This window comes from Pinus tabuliformis, chromosome 2_1, assembly GCF_031772625.1.
Source record: "Pinus tabuliformis cultivar Carrire ecotype Pingquan chromosome 2_1, CPIR1, whole genome shotgun sequence".
NCBI classification, from domain to species: domain Eukaryota; kingdom Viridiplantae; phylum Streptophyta; class Pinopsida; order Pinales; family Pinaceae; genus Pinus; species Pinus tabuliformis.
This window is the reverse complement of record NC_142299.1, coordinates 731,883,028-731,899,486: the sequence shown is the minus strand read 5'-3', so window position 1 is coordinate 731,899,486 and position 16,459 is coordinate 731,883,028. Positions and strand designations below refer to the sequence as shown.

Genomic DNA, 16,459 nt, shown 5'->3' with positions numbered 1-16,459 from the left:
ACTTGCTGAATGGAAATTTGCAGAATTGAAAAGGAAAGCAAGGAAATGCAGAACTGAAAGAAAAGAAATGACTAGTCTACTTTTTCCAAAATAAACTATTTGCAGAATGTTGGAATAGGAAATAGAAGAAAGCAGTAATCACAGAATACTATGAACCTTCCTTGGTAACGGCACCAAAAAGTGGTGAGCACCAGTATTGCAATAAGAATGCTACAACTCCTAGGTTGCCAACTTTACTTTTATCAAACCGATAGTTCATAACAAACTTGGAAGTGTCAGTGCTATATGCACAGGTACTAGTTCTCACTACAGGTTGTCGCTTGGTCAGCCTGCGCAAGATGACAAGGAGATCAAGCCAACTTCTATAAATTTCAAAAGATGCTCTATGTGTGATGAAAGGAAAGGAAGATTACTCTACAAATGCTATTCTAACTACAGAAAAGAGAAAGACTAGAATGTGAAGCAAAACCTAGTAAACCCTAATTAACAAGCTAATTCCACTTTTGCCAAAAACACTATGAAAACCATGAAATAAATGCCATTACTTTCTCAAGGAAGTAAACAACATATAACCATGCCATTTCTAGAAGTAAATAAGCAAAAAACATGTTTTTGGATTTTTATGTGTTTTTATGTGAATTTAACATGCATCTAATTTATTGTGTGTGTGTGGTAGCGAACAGGTGGCATTAGAGGATGATTCTAGAGCTTGGGAGGATGTAGAATGGTGTGGATTGGTCCTAGAAGGTCTTAGGTGGCCTTCTCAAGGATTTTACCACACTCGGCCTTCAAAAGGAAGCCTACAGGAAAAGCTACAGGTGGACACAGGAAAACTACAGGAGGAAAACAGGGAAACTACAGGAGGCCTATAGGAGGAGGCCGAGAGAAATTTTCGTTGTTTTGAGGGTGTGAGAGTGGGTGGAAGGATGAAGGTTGGAATGAGGTGTTAGGGTGCCTAAGGTCTACCATGAATCACCAGGAGATATAAAGATTATTGGATTTGCTCAAGGACATAGGAAGAAGTTCTATGAAAAATGAAGGAAACTAGGGCAGAATTGAGGTGAGGTGTGGGAGATCTATAGGTCATGGATCAGATGGACGGTGTGATTGCTAGTGAGCTAGCCTACTCCTGGAAGAGATCTGTTGCATAGAAACTGACAGTCAACTAAGAAAATCAAGCAACCAATGAAATGAGTGCATCCTAGGAAAAATAGATTTTTGCATTAAAATGGCCTAAACTATGATGTATAGAAGGAAATGCTAGGAAATGATGTAAGAAAGTAAAGTATGCAAAAGTAATATTGCAAATCAGGAAATGAACATGATAAAGAAGACCCAAAGCAAAGAAAAACTGGACTATCAGCCAACTAGAGAGCTGCAAACACTGGAAGTCCTAGGATACCCAGTGAACTTTGCCTTAGGCTGTAGAACTAAGAAATCAGCAAGGTACTCCCAAGAATCAACGGAGACCATCACATCTTCCACAATCCCCTCAGGGGTCACTGTGAAGTAGTCTGCTAGCTGCAGCACTATCGTGGTCTTCCTCAAGGAGCCTTGGAGGTTAAGTTTGAGCAATGCATCCTTTCTCATCACATTAATGGCAGCTCCCAGATCAATCATGGTATGTGGGACCATTGTTCCATTGATGTCGACATCAACTACTGGGCTTCCAGGGTCCAGATATTTTGGATAGATTATCTGCCCCAACATCAGGTCGGACAGTTATCCTATGACATTGATGGTTGGGGCATCTCTTTTGCACCTTCCTGGATTCCTAAAGCCCTTCTCTTTGATCAACCTATTGTAGATAGGCACATCTTTTATGGCTTGGAGAAGTGGTAGCTTCACACATTAATGTTTCAATTCTCCCAGGAGTTCAGTCTCTTCTGGGGTAGGCTGGATTGTCATGGATAGTCTCTTAGGAAAGGGTGGATTTGCTTTAGGTTCGCTTTCCTCTTTATCTTCTTCAACCTCCCTGGGCGGAGGCTGGCTATCTGGGATAACTTTGTTGGATTGCAAGTTAATTTCTTGAATCTCCACAGCATAAGTTGGTCGTGATGGCTCCCCGCTATACACTTGCTGAGCATGTCTATTGCTCAGGTTCGGATTTGGTTGGGCAGGCATTTGGGGTTGCCTTGGTGGAGCAAAAGGTAGCGGTCGTGGTTGGGCAGGTGGTGGAGGAAGAAGAGCGAGAAGAGAGTTGTATTAGGGCCTCCACCCCTGATGAGATGCATTCCATTGAGGTTGTGGCTGAGCATAGGATTGAAATGAATGGGTGGATGGTTGGGCATGATATTGAGCTGTGAAGGACCAAGGAGGAGGCATGGACCAGGAAGGATGAGTAGGGGGGCCCAAGAAGGTATGGAGGTGACTTGGTAGGGGTTGTAGTATGCCTGAGATGTCCCTTGCATCCCCTATTGGTATGTTTTAGGTCCATGTGGCCTCCTTTGTTTTATGTAATATATCTATTCAATGAATCCTTCGCCCCCTTGGTATACAGCTTTAAGTCTAGGCAAGGAAGGCCACCCATCTGTAGAATGATATTCTTTACAAACTGAACAAACCTCTATAGAGTTCAATGGGCATTCATTCCTAGGATGCCATGTAGGGAAAAAAATGGCCAAAGCCATCTCTACTTCCTCTTGTTTTCCTTTGATATGTAATGCATCCATTTGCGTGGAAATATTTTGCAGCATCTCACTCTTGATGTCTTCCAGCATCTTTCCAATTTCACCGTTAATCGATGAATCGGAAGAAGAGGTATTGGCTATGGGTTGGCTCCCCATACCTTTCTTTCTGGCTCCTCTAGAATGGTTTCTAAAAACAATCTTTATGTCCTCATAGGATAGTTGGTAGATGTCTCCCCCGGCTAGTAGATGGAAGGTGTCTAAAAGGTCTTCTCAAATTCCCCTGAGCAGGACCAACTTCAGAGACTCAGGGTCAAGTGTACACCTGACCCTTTTGTAACTGAGCTGGAACCTCTCTTCATATTCTTCCAGGGACTCATCACTTCCTATGGTCATTCAGAAGATTTATTCTTTAGTATCTTTCGGCCTACAATAGTCTCATTACTTGTTGTTGAAGGTCTGCTGCATCTGAGCCCAAGTTGTGATGCTATTTCCAAGTAATCCCATGAACCAGCATAGTGCTCCATCCTTGAGAGTAGAAGGGAATAGTTTCAACTTTTGCTCATCTTTTGCATAGTCATAAGTTCGACAGATGACAACAAACTCGAACAAGAAGGTGTCCAGATATTTTTTAGTCAAACCATGGAAGTGAGGTAGGGCTGAAGGACTTATATTCTTCATTTTGGTTTCCCCATTGGTCTCCCAAATGGGGAAGGTACCCTATATTCTCTCTCCATTTCCCTTAGCATTTCTTTTTTCAGCCATTGGCTCCAGAGGAATGTTTTCTTCTTCTTCTTCCCCTATAGGTTCTTCAAATATGTCTAGCTATTCACCTAAGGGTTATACTTGATTTCATCCATGGAAGAAGAGAGAAGGTTGGCTGTGTGAAGTAGTGGGGGTGCTGGGAAAAAATTTTCCTAGGTTATCTCTATTCCTATGAGGCATGAAAGGAAATATTTTTGGTTGGTTTTTTTTTTGTTTCTTTTTCGCCACACTGAAAGTACCTGCAGAAATTGAAACTGTAATTGAACACAACAAATTGCAACTAGCTAAAATGAACTTGCTGAATGGAAATTTGCAGAATTGAAAAGGAAAGGAAGGAAATGCAGAACTGAAAGAAAAGAAATGACTAGTCTACTTTTTCCAAAATAAACTATTTGCAGAATGTTGGAATAGGAAATAGAAGAAAGCAGTAATCACAGAATACTCTAAAGCTTCCTTGGTAACGGCACCAAAAAGTGGTGAGCACCAGTATTGCAATAAGAATGCTACAACTCCTAGGTTGCCAACTTTACTTTTATCAGACCGATAGTTCATAACAAACTTGGAAGTGTCAGTGCTATATGCACAGGTACTAGTTCTCACTACAGGTTGTCGCCTGGTCAGCCCGCGCAAGATGACAAGGAGATCAAGCCAGCTTCTATAAATTTCAGAAGACGCTCTATGTGTGATGAAAGGAAAGGAAGATTACTCTACAAATGCTATTCTAACTACAGAAAAGAGAAAGACTAGAATGTGAAGCAAAACCTAGTAAACCCTAATTAACAAGCTAATTCCACTTTTGCCAAAAACACTATGAAAACCATGAAAGAAATGCCATTACTTTCTCAAGGAAGTAAACAACATATAACCATGCCATTTCTAGAAGTAAATAAGCAAAAAACATGTTTTTGGATTTTTATGTGTTTTTATGTGAATTTAACATGCATCTAATTTATTGTGTGTGTGTGGTAGCGAACAGGTGGCATTAGAGGATGATTCTAGAGCTTGGGAGGATGTAGGATGGTGTGGATTGGTCCTAGAAGGTCTTAGGTGGCCTTCTCAAGGATTTTACCACACTCGGCCTTCAAAAGGAAGCCTACAGGAAAAACTACAGGTGGACACAGGAAAACTACAGGAGGAAAACAAGGAAACTACAGGAGGCCTACAGGAGGAGGCCGAGAGCAATTTTCGTTGTTTTGAGGGTGTGAGAGTGGGTGGAAGGATGAAGGTTGGAATGAGGTGTTAGGGTGCCTAAGTTCTACCATGAATCACCAGGAGAGATAAAGATGATTGGATTTGCTCAAGGACAGAGGAAGAAGTTCTATGAAAAATGAAGGAAACTAGGGCAGAGTTGAGGTGAGGTGTGGGAGATCTATAGGTCATGGATCAGATGGACGGTGTGATTTCTAGTGAGCTAGCCTACTCCTAGAAGAGATCTGTTGCATAGAAACTGACAGTCAACTAAGAAAATCAAGCAACCAATGAAATGAGTGCATCCTAGGAAAAATAGATTTTTGCATTAAAATGGCCTAAACTATGATGTATAGAAGGAAATGCTAGGAAATGATGTAAGAAAGTAAAGTATGCAAAAGTAATATTGCAAATCAGGAAATGAACATGATAAAGAAGACCCAAAGCAAAGCAAAACTGGACTATCAGCCAACTAGAGAGCTGCAAACACTGGAAGTCCTAGGAATGAGGAAAATCTGCATTTTTAGGGCAGCAAGAATCTTTGCCTCAAATCATGGTCCTAGAGGGAGGAAGAGAGGCCAAGGCATTGTTGTTACCATGTTGAATCTTCTCTGATCACTGCTTAACCTGCTGCAGAAAGCACAAATGGAATCAAGCTACTAAATCATCAAAAGCAACCTATTCTTAACCATAAGAGAAATACATCTAACAACAAACTAATCTACAAATTGAAGTAAAACATAAGAATACAAGTAAAGAGAAGCTTGGCTTCTTGGATTGTGACCCAAACTAAGAGCTTCATCCCTCTGAGGTAACTCAGTGCTACCTCAAAAAGGATTCCATCTTCGTTATCAAAAAATAGCAAGATTACATAAAACTGTCACAAAATAGTAAGCTTGAAATTTGAGCAGAGTTTACCCAAGAAAAAAGTGAACCCTAGTGAGGCCCTAGGCCTCTTTACATATACATCTGAAGCTACCAACAACTTCCTTAAAATCAGGGAGGCTTGGCTCCCAAAACTAGAGATAACTATCAATCATCTTCCACTTGCTCGGCTGCATTCCAGTGCATGATCTGGCTGCGTGTACTTCGAGTTGAATGAAGAGGAATTCGAAGTGAGGAGAAATAAATGAGGGGGTTCCCTCTAAGTCCTCTCCTCTGTCTACTTTGAGTTATTGTTGTAGTTTGACAACTAGATCCTTGACTTTGACCTTGAAATGCATCAATAATATGCATTAAATACATGTTAGACCACATGGCATAATAACTAATTCAACTCACCCTATAAGCATAAATATAATTAGAAAATCATACAATAATCTAAGAGAATGGTTGATTTGACTAGGTTAGGAGTTAAAATGAGCCCATATAATTACCCATTTATGAGGCTCATCAATAACATGACCTCATGACTCAGATATATGACCCAAAAGATAGTACATCATAACTACATGGCTCCATGAAAATTTACATCAATAGATGAGTGAAATATATAGCTTCTATGATAAGATCCTATGGACTAATAATAAAAATACATAATGCATAATGACAATAATATTGTAATTAGCCCATATATGTGGATGCAACATAGACTCAATATGAATCCTCCAAAACAAGCTTATCATTAGCATGGCTCAACATGCTAAGGACTCAACATAATCTCAATGTAAAATGATAAACAATACTAAGTACATGGTTGTACTAACCATCATACAACAATGCATACAATGGTGGTCGATGTCATAAGTCATGTCAAATCATCCTAGGTTCATGACCACAATTTATGCATGGTTGCACATCTTTCAACTAGTTGTTAGTGGAAACAACAAACATAAACATGGATGAAAAATGTGCTAATTTTCACTCATGAATACATATGTAAAGTTGATTTAATCACATGAGCAAAAATAAGTGAAAGAGAAGTAACAAATCATGATTCTCCATACCATGCATATCTCCCCCTAAGCTCAATATACCTCCAATAAGACAGGTTGATCCTATGGACCTCAATGTGCATGAGGCTCAATCAACTCATCAAATGTTGCTACAAGCTCCATCATACATTGCCCCTGAGGTTATGCACGTCTCATCATCTCCAGTCCTCTATAAGTATGCATGAATAATCATGGACTGTACTAGAGAATGCTCTTCACTAGATGAAGAGTTTTTAATCCTTCTCTCTCCACATAGTTTTTGGTGGCTTTTTCTCCTCTTCAATCAAGTACTTCTTCTCTTTCTTCACTGGAATTATGTCAGATCCTCTTTGTTTTTTCTGATTTTGATGATTCTTCCTTGAATAACAAGGAAACAACCAATCTCTTTCCGTATGGCCAAATCTATGACATCTATAACACTTGACATGGTGAAGAGGATCAACTTTTCTTATGCTCATGCCAAATCTAAATCGTGCATGCAATGTGCTTCTCCTCCATTGGTAAGATCTGCAATGAGATGGATTATTTTGAAAAAGGTGACATGAATAACAAAAACGATAAAAAACACTATCATACTTGAAGGCCAATACCCTTGGCTGCTAATATTGCTAGAATCTCTGTAGATATGCTCTATACAATCTACTTGAGCAATTCGTTTTGATATTCCCAAACTTGTGACAGCTGTAACAGTCTACATTATGCACACAAGGGACAAAAGGACCTTGATTCCTTTAAAAATTTACAAATCTATCATTATTATCTCTAGAAGAAAAATGTTTTCTAAATGTAGGAGCTCCTTGGGATTTTCTTCAGTGTTGATGGTTGTACTGCTTGATCCGCTGCTAGTTCCTCTTGTTTTTATATTGTCGGCTCTTTTGTTTACTAACTAGCTATGGGATCAGTTTCTTATTTCCTTGGATCTCACTTTTGTTGCTAATATTGTTTTCTACAAGTTTATTGGGTTCTTTTATCGTGTTCATTAGAGAACTTTTGAGGTCTACAATGGGCCTCCTAAGGAAAATGTACAACCAAAGTAAACTTTATAAGAACCAATAGGATTCTATATGATGATGTCATACATGGGGGGTGATTCACCATTTTTGGGGTAAAAAAGTAAAAGTATTAAAAAATAATAAAATAAGAAAACTATTTTTTCAATCTTTTTCAACTTATCTCCCTAAGATTTTACTCAAATTTCGAGCAGGAGTACTCATTAGATGTAAGATTTAATTCCTCATCCAAGAAGTACCCATGTTGCATATTTTCGATGATCCCTACTAGACAAAAAAAGAGAATTACATGAAAAGACATGATTGCAATTACGTTTTTCATGTGTTTCTCATTTTTCATGTAGCAAGGTCCATCTAAAGTATGCAACATGGGTAATCATTTGATGAGGAATCAAATTTTACATCAAACAAGTGGTGCCACCCAAAATTTGAGTAAACCCATAGGGAGATAACTTTAAAGTATGAGTTGAAAAAGTAGTTGTTTCATTTTTCCCTCTAAAATTTGATGATGAAATCTAATATTATTTTATTATTTCCACTATTATTTTATAATTTCCTTAGGAGGCCCATTTTAGACCTCAAAATTCTCCCTAATGTTTACCTGCATGAAAACTAGACTCATCTTTTTGAAATCCAAGACCGGATTTATCTAATGGTGATCTTTGGATCTCAAGGAAGTTATCCAAGGAAATTGTACTCTTCTCCATTTTTCACTCCTTTCTTAAAGAAACAATTTTAGCTTCTAATTTCTCACATTTTTCTACCTTTGTTTGATATTGTTTCCTCATTCCTTCCTCTACTCCTTAAAATTCTTCCATTTTAAGTTTTAAGCTCACAATCTCTTCCTTGACCTTGGCATCCTTATCAGCAGAAATCTGCAATAGTTTTTCTTGATCCTTGCATGTAGCTGTTAGCTTAGAAATCTCAAATCTAAGAACCTTGATATCATTCTCATCTCCACTATCCATTTCAACATGATCGAAATATGAACCATTATACGTCAACATAAAATCATTAATTCTTATACCATTAGGTTCAAGATTTTATGTTCTCTCCTCATCATGTGCTGAATCATGTGCACTGGAAGAATGAGACTCTTGTGGACGAGATTATTGTTTTTGTAGGCTGTTCTTCTTGTTATTATTCTTGTTCTTCTTCTCATTTTCATTACTGTTGATTGTACCATATCCAAACGTAGATTCAAGCTTGTCCCACATATCTTTGGCACATTTTAAACATAGTAGTTTCTTCATGTCACCATCATGAAGATTCTTTTAGATTGTTGGGTTTTGTTATATTCTTTCCATGACTAGCTTCCCTATTTAACTACGGGGTTAGATGGGGCATGGAGCCCCCCCTTTGTTGCGATGATTGCGTAGCACGGGGGGTGTTAGAAAATTATATATTACGGAGCAATGGAACACATAAAATATTGCAGAAATATAAACACAGAAAACGCACAAAACAAAAGAGACACAGATATACGTGGTTCACCCAGTTTGGGCTACGTCCACCCCGAATAGCCAGTCCTTCCTTTCTATTATCCAGCAAAATGAAGAGACATAACCTACAGCAAATCCGCTGTAATATCCTCTGTTTTCTCTCACAATCTCACCTCTCTGTTTCTTGCTCACAGAATACACATCTATCACACAGCCTTAAATACAATATCCTCATACAAAGAGAGGGGTTGCCTTCTAGGGCAAAAAACCCTAAACTAAACATAAGTTCTACCGTCAGATCATCCGCCTAATGAACGGTCCAGATTGACTAGAAATTACTATACTTTTACAAGGCAATTTTACAGCTATTTTTAGCTTCGGGGGCGCTGCCCCCGAAACCCCCCGCTAGGGGGAGGGCTCCCAAAGGTCGCAGCCACCCCCCCTGGACCCCCTGCAGCGAATATTTTATGGGCGGAGTTGCCGCCCCCATTTCGCACTGGGGTCCTATGTGGCGATACCTTTGAATATAGAAGATAATCAGGCTCCACACCCAATAGGGGGGTGGTCACAGGGGGTTTGAAGTGTTGGGTTGTGTTATATTCTTTCCACGTAGTTAATAGGGGGTTTGAAGGGCACCCGTAACGCCACTTTGTGGGGTCTAGGGCAGCGCCTCAATTTTTTTTGGTTTTGGACCCTATGTTAGGTTGGGTGGATCCACCTATGGTTTTGTGCATGATTTTAGCATATGTTTTTTAGACGTGATGGTTTTTAGTCCATGGTATTGGACGTGATGGTTTTTGGTCCATGGTATTGGATGTGATGGTTTTCGGTCCATGGTATTGGATGCTTCGGTATGTATAAATATGTATTGTAACATTGAAAGGAACATAATGAAAAATCAAGCTGGTAGTCCCAGTTTTGGGATCCAAGGGAAAATATCTGTGCATATGTGCTTTATTTTTTATGCTCTTGCATTGTTTATTTTCTGTTTTTTAGAATTCGTATGCAGGTAATTTCTATATAGGGTTAAAACCTACATTTGGTATCAGAGCAGTTTTGGCTTCAAGGCGATGCCTTTGCTGCTGAGGGGTTTTGCTCGGGCCTGTGCTAGACCCTATTTAGTGGGAGATCTGCGAGATCAATTCTGGTGGTGAAAAAAGATGGCAAGCAGTGGAAAGATAGAGATCAAGAAATTTAATGGTTAGAGTTTTGAGTTGTGAAAACTCAAGATGGAGGATCTATTGGTGGATAAAGGTCACCGGATCGTGGTAGATCTGGGTACTAAACCAACAGGAGTGTCCGATGAAGAATGGAAGAAGTTAGATCGGAAGGCAAAGAGCATAATACGATTGTGTGTCTCAGATTCAGTATTGTTGAATGTATCAGGGGAAACTACGGCGAAGGCTTTGTGGGACAAGTTAGGGACTTTGTACCAATTTAAGTCTCTGGTGAATAAATTGTTCCTATGGAAAAAGCTATATAACTTGAGGATGAAGGATGGAGACTTAGTGATAGAGCATCTGAATGCATTTAATACTGTGGTAAGTCAGTTAGCATCTATTGATATAAAAATTTCAGATGAAGATAAGTGCATCAGTTTGTTGTGTTCTCTACAAGATTCGTGGGATAGTCTAGTTATTGCAATAGGTAGCAATGCAACTGCCTTGCAATTTGATGAAATAGTCTCATCTTTGTTGCCAGAGGAGATGAGACGGAAAAATATGGAGAGCCAGAATGGTGATGCCTTGTCTGTACGAGGACGGTCCCAGAACAGAAACAAAAATAAGTCATCGAGTGGGAGATCTAAATCTACAGGGAGATCTAAATCTCTAGGAAAACCTGTAAAGGTGGTCTTCTGGAAATGCAGAAAGGAAGGCCACTTTAAAAGGGACTGTAAATCTAAAGTTCCTAACAAAGGAAAGGGATCTGATGAGGCTCCTTCTACTGAGGCGAAAACCAGCTCAGATGAAGGTGGGGATGTGTACTTGGCTTCTTCAAGTACACATGTAGATCATGAGGCATGGTTGATTGAATCAGGTGCATCCTTTCACTTCACTCCCCATAGAGAGTGGTTCTGTGAGTATGAGAAATATGATGGTGGTGATGTCTTCTTGGGGGATGATAGGAAGGCTAGAATCATTGGTCGTGGAAAATTAAAGTTGAAGCTACAAGGTGGAAGGCTTAGAACACTTCCTCGTGTTCTACATATTCCTACATTAGCTAGAAATTTGATTTTTGTTAGCAAGCTAGATGATGCAGGTGTAAAAACAATGTTTGAGAAGGATACTTGCAAGATGGTTCGAGGAGCACTGGTATTGATGCAGGGAGTTCGGATTGGAACTCTATACAAGCTGCAAGGTAGCACTGTTATTGATGGGTGCAATAGTTCTTTGGTTCCTGAAAGTGGAGTAGAAAATTTAGTGGTCTCTGGAGAGAAGACCATGTTGTGGCATCAAAGGCTTCGACATATTGGAGAGAAGGGCCTTCGAATAATTCATGGTAAAGGTATGGTAGAAGGTATGAGTAATAGCTCTCTGGATTTTGATTTTTGTGAAAATTGTGTATATGGGAAGCAGAATCGGGTGAGTTTCCCCTCTGGTAGTAATAGGGCAAAACAGATATTAGAGATTGTGCACAGTGATGTGTTTGGACCTATGAAGGTTCCATCACTGGGTAAGTCTGTGTACTATGTATCATTTATAGATGACTTCTCAAGGAATACATGGATATATTTCCTTAAGAAGAAATCTGAAGTCTTTGACAAGTTTAAAGAATTTAAGGCTCTCGTGGAAAATCAGATAGAGAAGAAGATAAAGGTGTTGAGGACAGATAATGGTGGGGAGTTTTTCAGCAAGGAGTTTGAAGAATTCTGTAAGAAGTGTGGTATATCATGGTAGAAGACTACTCCATATACACCTCAGCAAAATGGAGTTGCAAAAAGAATGAACAAGACATTGACGAAAAGGGCGAGAAGCATGCTCAGTGGTGTCAGGTTAGGACAAGAATTCTGGGCAGAGGCGGTGGATACTGCATGTTACCTGGTCAACAGGTCACCTTCATTAGCAGTGGAGGATAAGACACCACAAGAGGTATGGACTGGTAAGAAGCCCTCTCTTTCACATCTGAGGGTATTTGGATGTGGTGCATATGTACATGTTCTAAAGGAGAAACGAACCAAGTTGGATAGTAAATCTGAAAAGTGCATCTTTATTGGGTATAGGGATGGTTTAAAAGGTTATAAGCTTTCGAACCCAGTCACACGGAAGGTTGTGTACAACCAAGATGTGGTGTTTAGAGAGGTGAAAGATGTTATTAAACATGAAGTCCAACGAAAGGAACCTGAGAAGATAGAGTTTGAGCTAAAGGAGGAAGAATCAGACTCTACAGTAGAGGAGGAATCAGAAGATGAAGAGCCACAAACTCTCGCTATGAGAAGATTAGTTCGAGAAAGAAGGTAGCCTGAAAGGTATAGTCCATCTGCTTTCTGTTCAAATTTTTCTTTATCTATTATTGACGATGATCCCAGAATTGTGAAGGAAGCAGTGGATTCAGAGGATGGAAAACTCTAGAACAGGCCATGGTTGATGAAATGGCATCTTTGCAGAAAAATGAGGCTTGGGATCTGGTGGAGTTGATGGCTAGAATGAAACCCATTGGTAGCAAATGGTGTTCAAAAAAAGATAGATACAGAAGGAAAAGTGGAGAAATACAAAGCTCGGTTGGTAGCAAAAGGTTATTCCCAGGTGCCAGGAATTGATTTTGGTGATATTTTTTCTCTTGTTGCCAAGGTAAGTTCTATTAGATTGCTTTTATCTGTTGCTGCTACTTTTGATTTTGGGGTAGAGAAAATGGATGTAAAGACAACATTTCTTCATGGGGATCTGGCAGAGGAAATCTACATCAAGCAACCTGAAGGCTTTACGGCGAAGGGTAAGAAAGAACTAGTATGCAAGTTAAAGAAGTCTCTGTATGGGTTAAAACAGTCACCAAGGATGTGGTATCAGAAATTTGATACGTTTATACGAGGACTTGGCTTCACTAGAAGCAAAGAAGATCACTGTGTATATTTTAAATTAATTGATGACCGTGTTATTTATCTCGTCTTGTATGTGGATGATATGTTGTTGGTTGGAAATGAAAAAGAAATTATCCAGGATTTGAAGACCCAATTATCCTCCAAATTCGACATGAAAGATCTTGGTGCTGCAAACTATATTTTGGGCATGCAAAATTAAAAGAGATCAGGCAAAGAGGAAGCTCTTATTAAACCAGAGGAAGTATGTCGAGACAATATTGCAGAGGTTTAATATGTAGGATAGTAAACCAGTGAAGGTTCCTATTCCTGTAGGTGTGAGGTTATCTGTTGAACAGTGTCCCAAGACACAAGAAGAGGAAGAGGACATGTCCCGTGTTTCATATTCAAGTGCAATCGGTAGCCTGATGTATTCAACTGTCTATATTAGACCAGACATTGCACATGCAGTGGGAGTATTGAGCAAGTTTATGTCAAAACCAGGAAAGGAGCATTGGACAACAGTGAAGCAGGTTTTCAGGTATTTGCGTGGCACTAGTGATTATGGTTTGTGCTACCATGTAAGACCAGGATTGGACAGAGTGTTGGATATTCGTGGCTTTGTTGATGCAGACTGGGCTGGAGATCTGGATCAGAGAAGATCTACAAGTGGGTATGTGTTTAACCTATTTGGAGGTGCAGTCAGTTGGATGAGTAAGAAACAATCTGTAGTGGCACTATCAACTATAGAGGCAGAATACATGGCAGCCACTCATGCAAGCAAGGAAGCAGTTTGGTTGTAGAGATTGTGTTCAAGTATGGGGTTAGTATAAGGAGCTATAAGGATAGACTGTGACAGCCAAAGTGAAATTTTCTTGGTAAAGAACCCTGCATATCATTCAAAGACAAGCACATTGATGTTCAGTATCACCTTGTGAGGGATATGATAGAAGACAAAAAGGTGTTGCTGGTAAAGGTCGACACTTTGAAGAATATTGCAGATGCATTGAAAAAATCTATGAGCTTTGAGAAGTTCTCTTAGTGTAGAGAGACAATGGGCATTTCAGGGCTGGAAAAATGAATAAGCTCTCTTGTGGCCCCTTGTGGAAAGAAAACAACAAGTGGGAGAATGTTGGGTTTTGTTATATTCTTTCCACGTAGTTCATAGGGGGTTTGAAGGGCACCCGTAAGCCCACTTTATGGGGTCCGAGGCAGCGCCCCGGAAAATTTTGGTTTTGGACCCTATATTAGGTTGGGCGAATCCACCTATGGTTTTGTGCATGATTTGCGCACATGTTTTTTTGACGCAATGGTTTTCGGTCGATGGTATTGGACGTGATGGTTTTCGGTCCATGGTATTGGACGTGATGGTTTTCAGTCCATGGTATTGGATGCTTTGGCATGTATGAATATGTATGGTAACATTGGAAGGAGCATAATGAAAAATCAAGCTAGTAGTCCAGGTTTTAGGATCTAGGGGAAAATATCTGTGTATATGTGTTTTATCTGTTATGCTCTCGCATTGTTTATTTTTTTTGTTTTAGAATTCGTATGCAGGTAATTTCCGTACAGGGTTAAAACCTACATGAGGGCGGTGGGTAGCCCCCCCTACGAAATTTTTTTTGGACCCTATATTAGGTTGGGCAGACCTACCTATGGTTTTGTGCATGGTTTTCGCACATGGTTTTGGACGCGATGGTTTTTGGTCCATGTTTTTGGACATGATGTCTTTTAGTCCATGGTATTGGATGCTTTGGCATGTATAAATATGTATTGTAACATTGAAAGGAACATAACGAAAAATCAAGCTGGTAGTCTTGGTTTTGGGATCCAGGGGAAAATCTCTATGTATATGTGTTTTATGTGTTATGCTCTCACATTGTTTATTTTCTATTCTTAGAATTCATATGTAGGTAATATCTGTATGGGGTTAAAACATACATTTTGTATCAGAGTTGTTTTGGCTTCAAGCGGATGCATTTGTTGCTGAGGGGTTTCACTCGGGCTTGTGGTAGACCCTGTTCAGTGGGATATCTGCAGGATCGATTCTGGTGGTGAAAGAAGATGGCGAGAAGTGGAAAGATAGAGATCGAGAAATTTAATGGTCAGAGTTTTGAGTTTTGGAAACTCAAGATGGAGGAAATGTTGGTGGATAAAGATCAGTGGATCATGGTAGATCCAGGTACTAAACCAACGAGAGTGTCCGATGAAGAATGGAAGAATTTGGATCGGAAGGCAAAGAGAAAATATGATTATGTCTCTCAGATTCTGTATTGCTGAATGTATCAGGGGAAGGTACGGTGAAGGCTTTGTGGGATATGTTACGGACTTTGTACCAATCTAATTCTCTGATGAATAAACTATTCCTACGAAAAAAGTTGTATAACCTGAAGACGAAAGATGGAGACTCAATGACAGAGCATATGAATGCATTTAATACTATTGTAAGTTAGTTATTATCTATTGATATTAAAATTTCATATGAAGATAAGTGCATCAGTTTGTCTTGTTCTCTACCAGATTTGTGGGATAGTCTAGTTATTGCAATAGGTAGCAATGTAACTGCCTTGCAGTTTGATGAAATAGTCTCATCATTGCTAACAGAGGAGATGAGATGGAAAAATATGGAGAGCCAGAATGGTGATGCCTTGTCTGTACAAGGACGGTCCCAAAACATAAAAAAAATTAAGTCATTGAGTGGGAGATCTAAATCTAGAGGGAGATCTAATTCTCCAGGAAAATTATAGAGGTGGTGTGCTAAAATGCACAAAGGAAGAGCACTACAAAAGGGATTGTGAATCTAAATCTTCTAACAAAGGAAAGGGATCTTATAATGCTCCTTCTGCAAAGGAAAAAACCACCTCAGACGAAGGTGGGGATGTGTACCTGGCTTCTTCAAGTACACATGTAGATCATGAGGCATGGTTGATTGAATCAGGTGCATCCTTTCACTTCACTTCCCGTAGAGAGTGGTTTTGCGAGTATGAGAAATACGATGGTGGTGATGTCTTATTAGGGCAGATAGGAAGGCTAGAATCATTGGTTGTGGAAAGGTAAAGTTTAAATTGCAAGGTGGAAGGGTTAGAACACTTCCAGGTGTTTTACATATTCTTGCATTGGCCAGAAATTTGATTTCTATAAGCAAGCTAGATGATGCAGGTGTAAAAATAGTCTTCGAGAAGGATACCTGCAAGATAGTTCTAGGGCACTGGTATTGGTGCAGGGAGTTTGGATTGGAACTCTATACAAGATGCAAGGTAGCAATGTTGTTGGTGGGTGCAACAGTTCTGTAGGTCCTGAAAGTGGACGAAAAAATATAGTGGTCTCACCATGTTGTGGCATCAAAGGCTTGAACATATTGGAGAGAACGGCCTTCGAATACTTCATGGTAAAGGTATGGCAGAAGGTATGATTGATAGCTCTCTGGATTTTGATTTCTATGAAAATTGTGTATATGAGAAGCAGAATCAGGTGAGTTTCC

At 39.6% G+C, this 16,459-nt stretch overlaps 1 protein-coding gene across 1 annotated transcript in view; it reads right to left on the bottom strand.

The window, feature by feature from the left end:
* Nucleotides 1-8,492, bottom strand: part of LOC149202680 (E3 ubiquitin-protein ligase KEG-like) — a 73,812-nt gene extending 65,320 nt beyond the window's left edge. The window contains exon 1 of the mRNA XM_089401667.1: nt 8,361-8,492. Coding sequence (XP_089257793.1) covers nt 8,361-8,492 — 132 coding nt within the window. The remainder of the gene's footprint in view (nt 1-8,360) is intronic.
* Nucleotides 8,493-16,459: the final 7,967 nt, after the last annotated feature.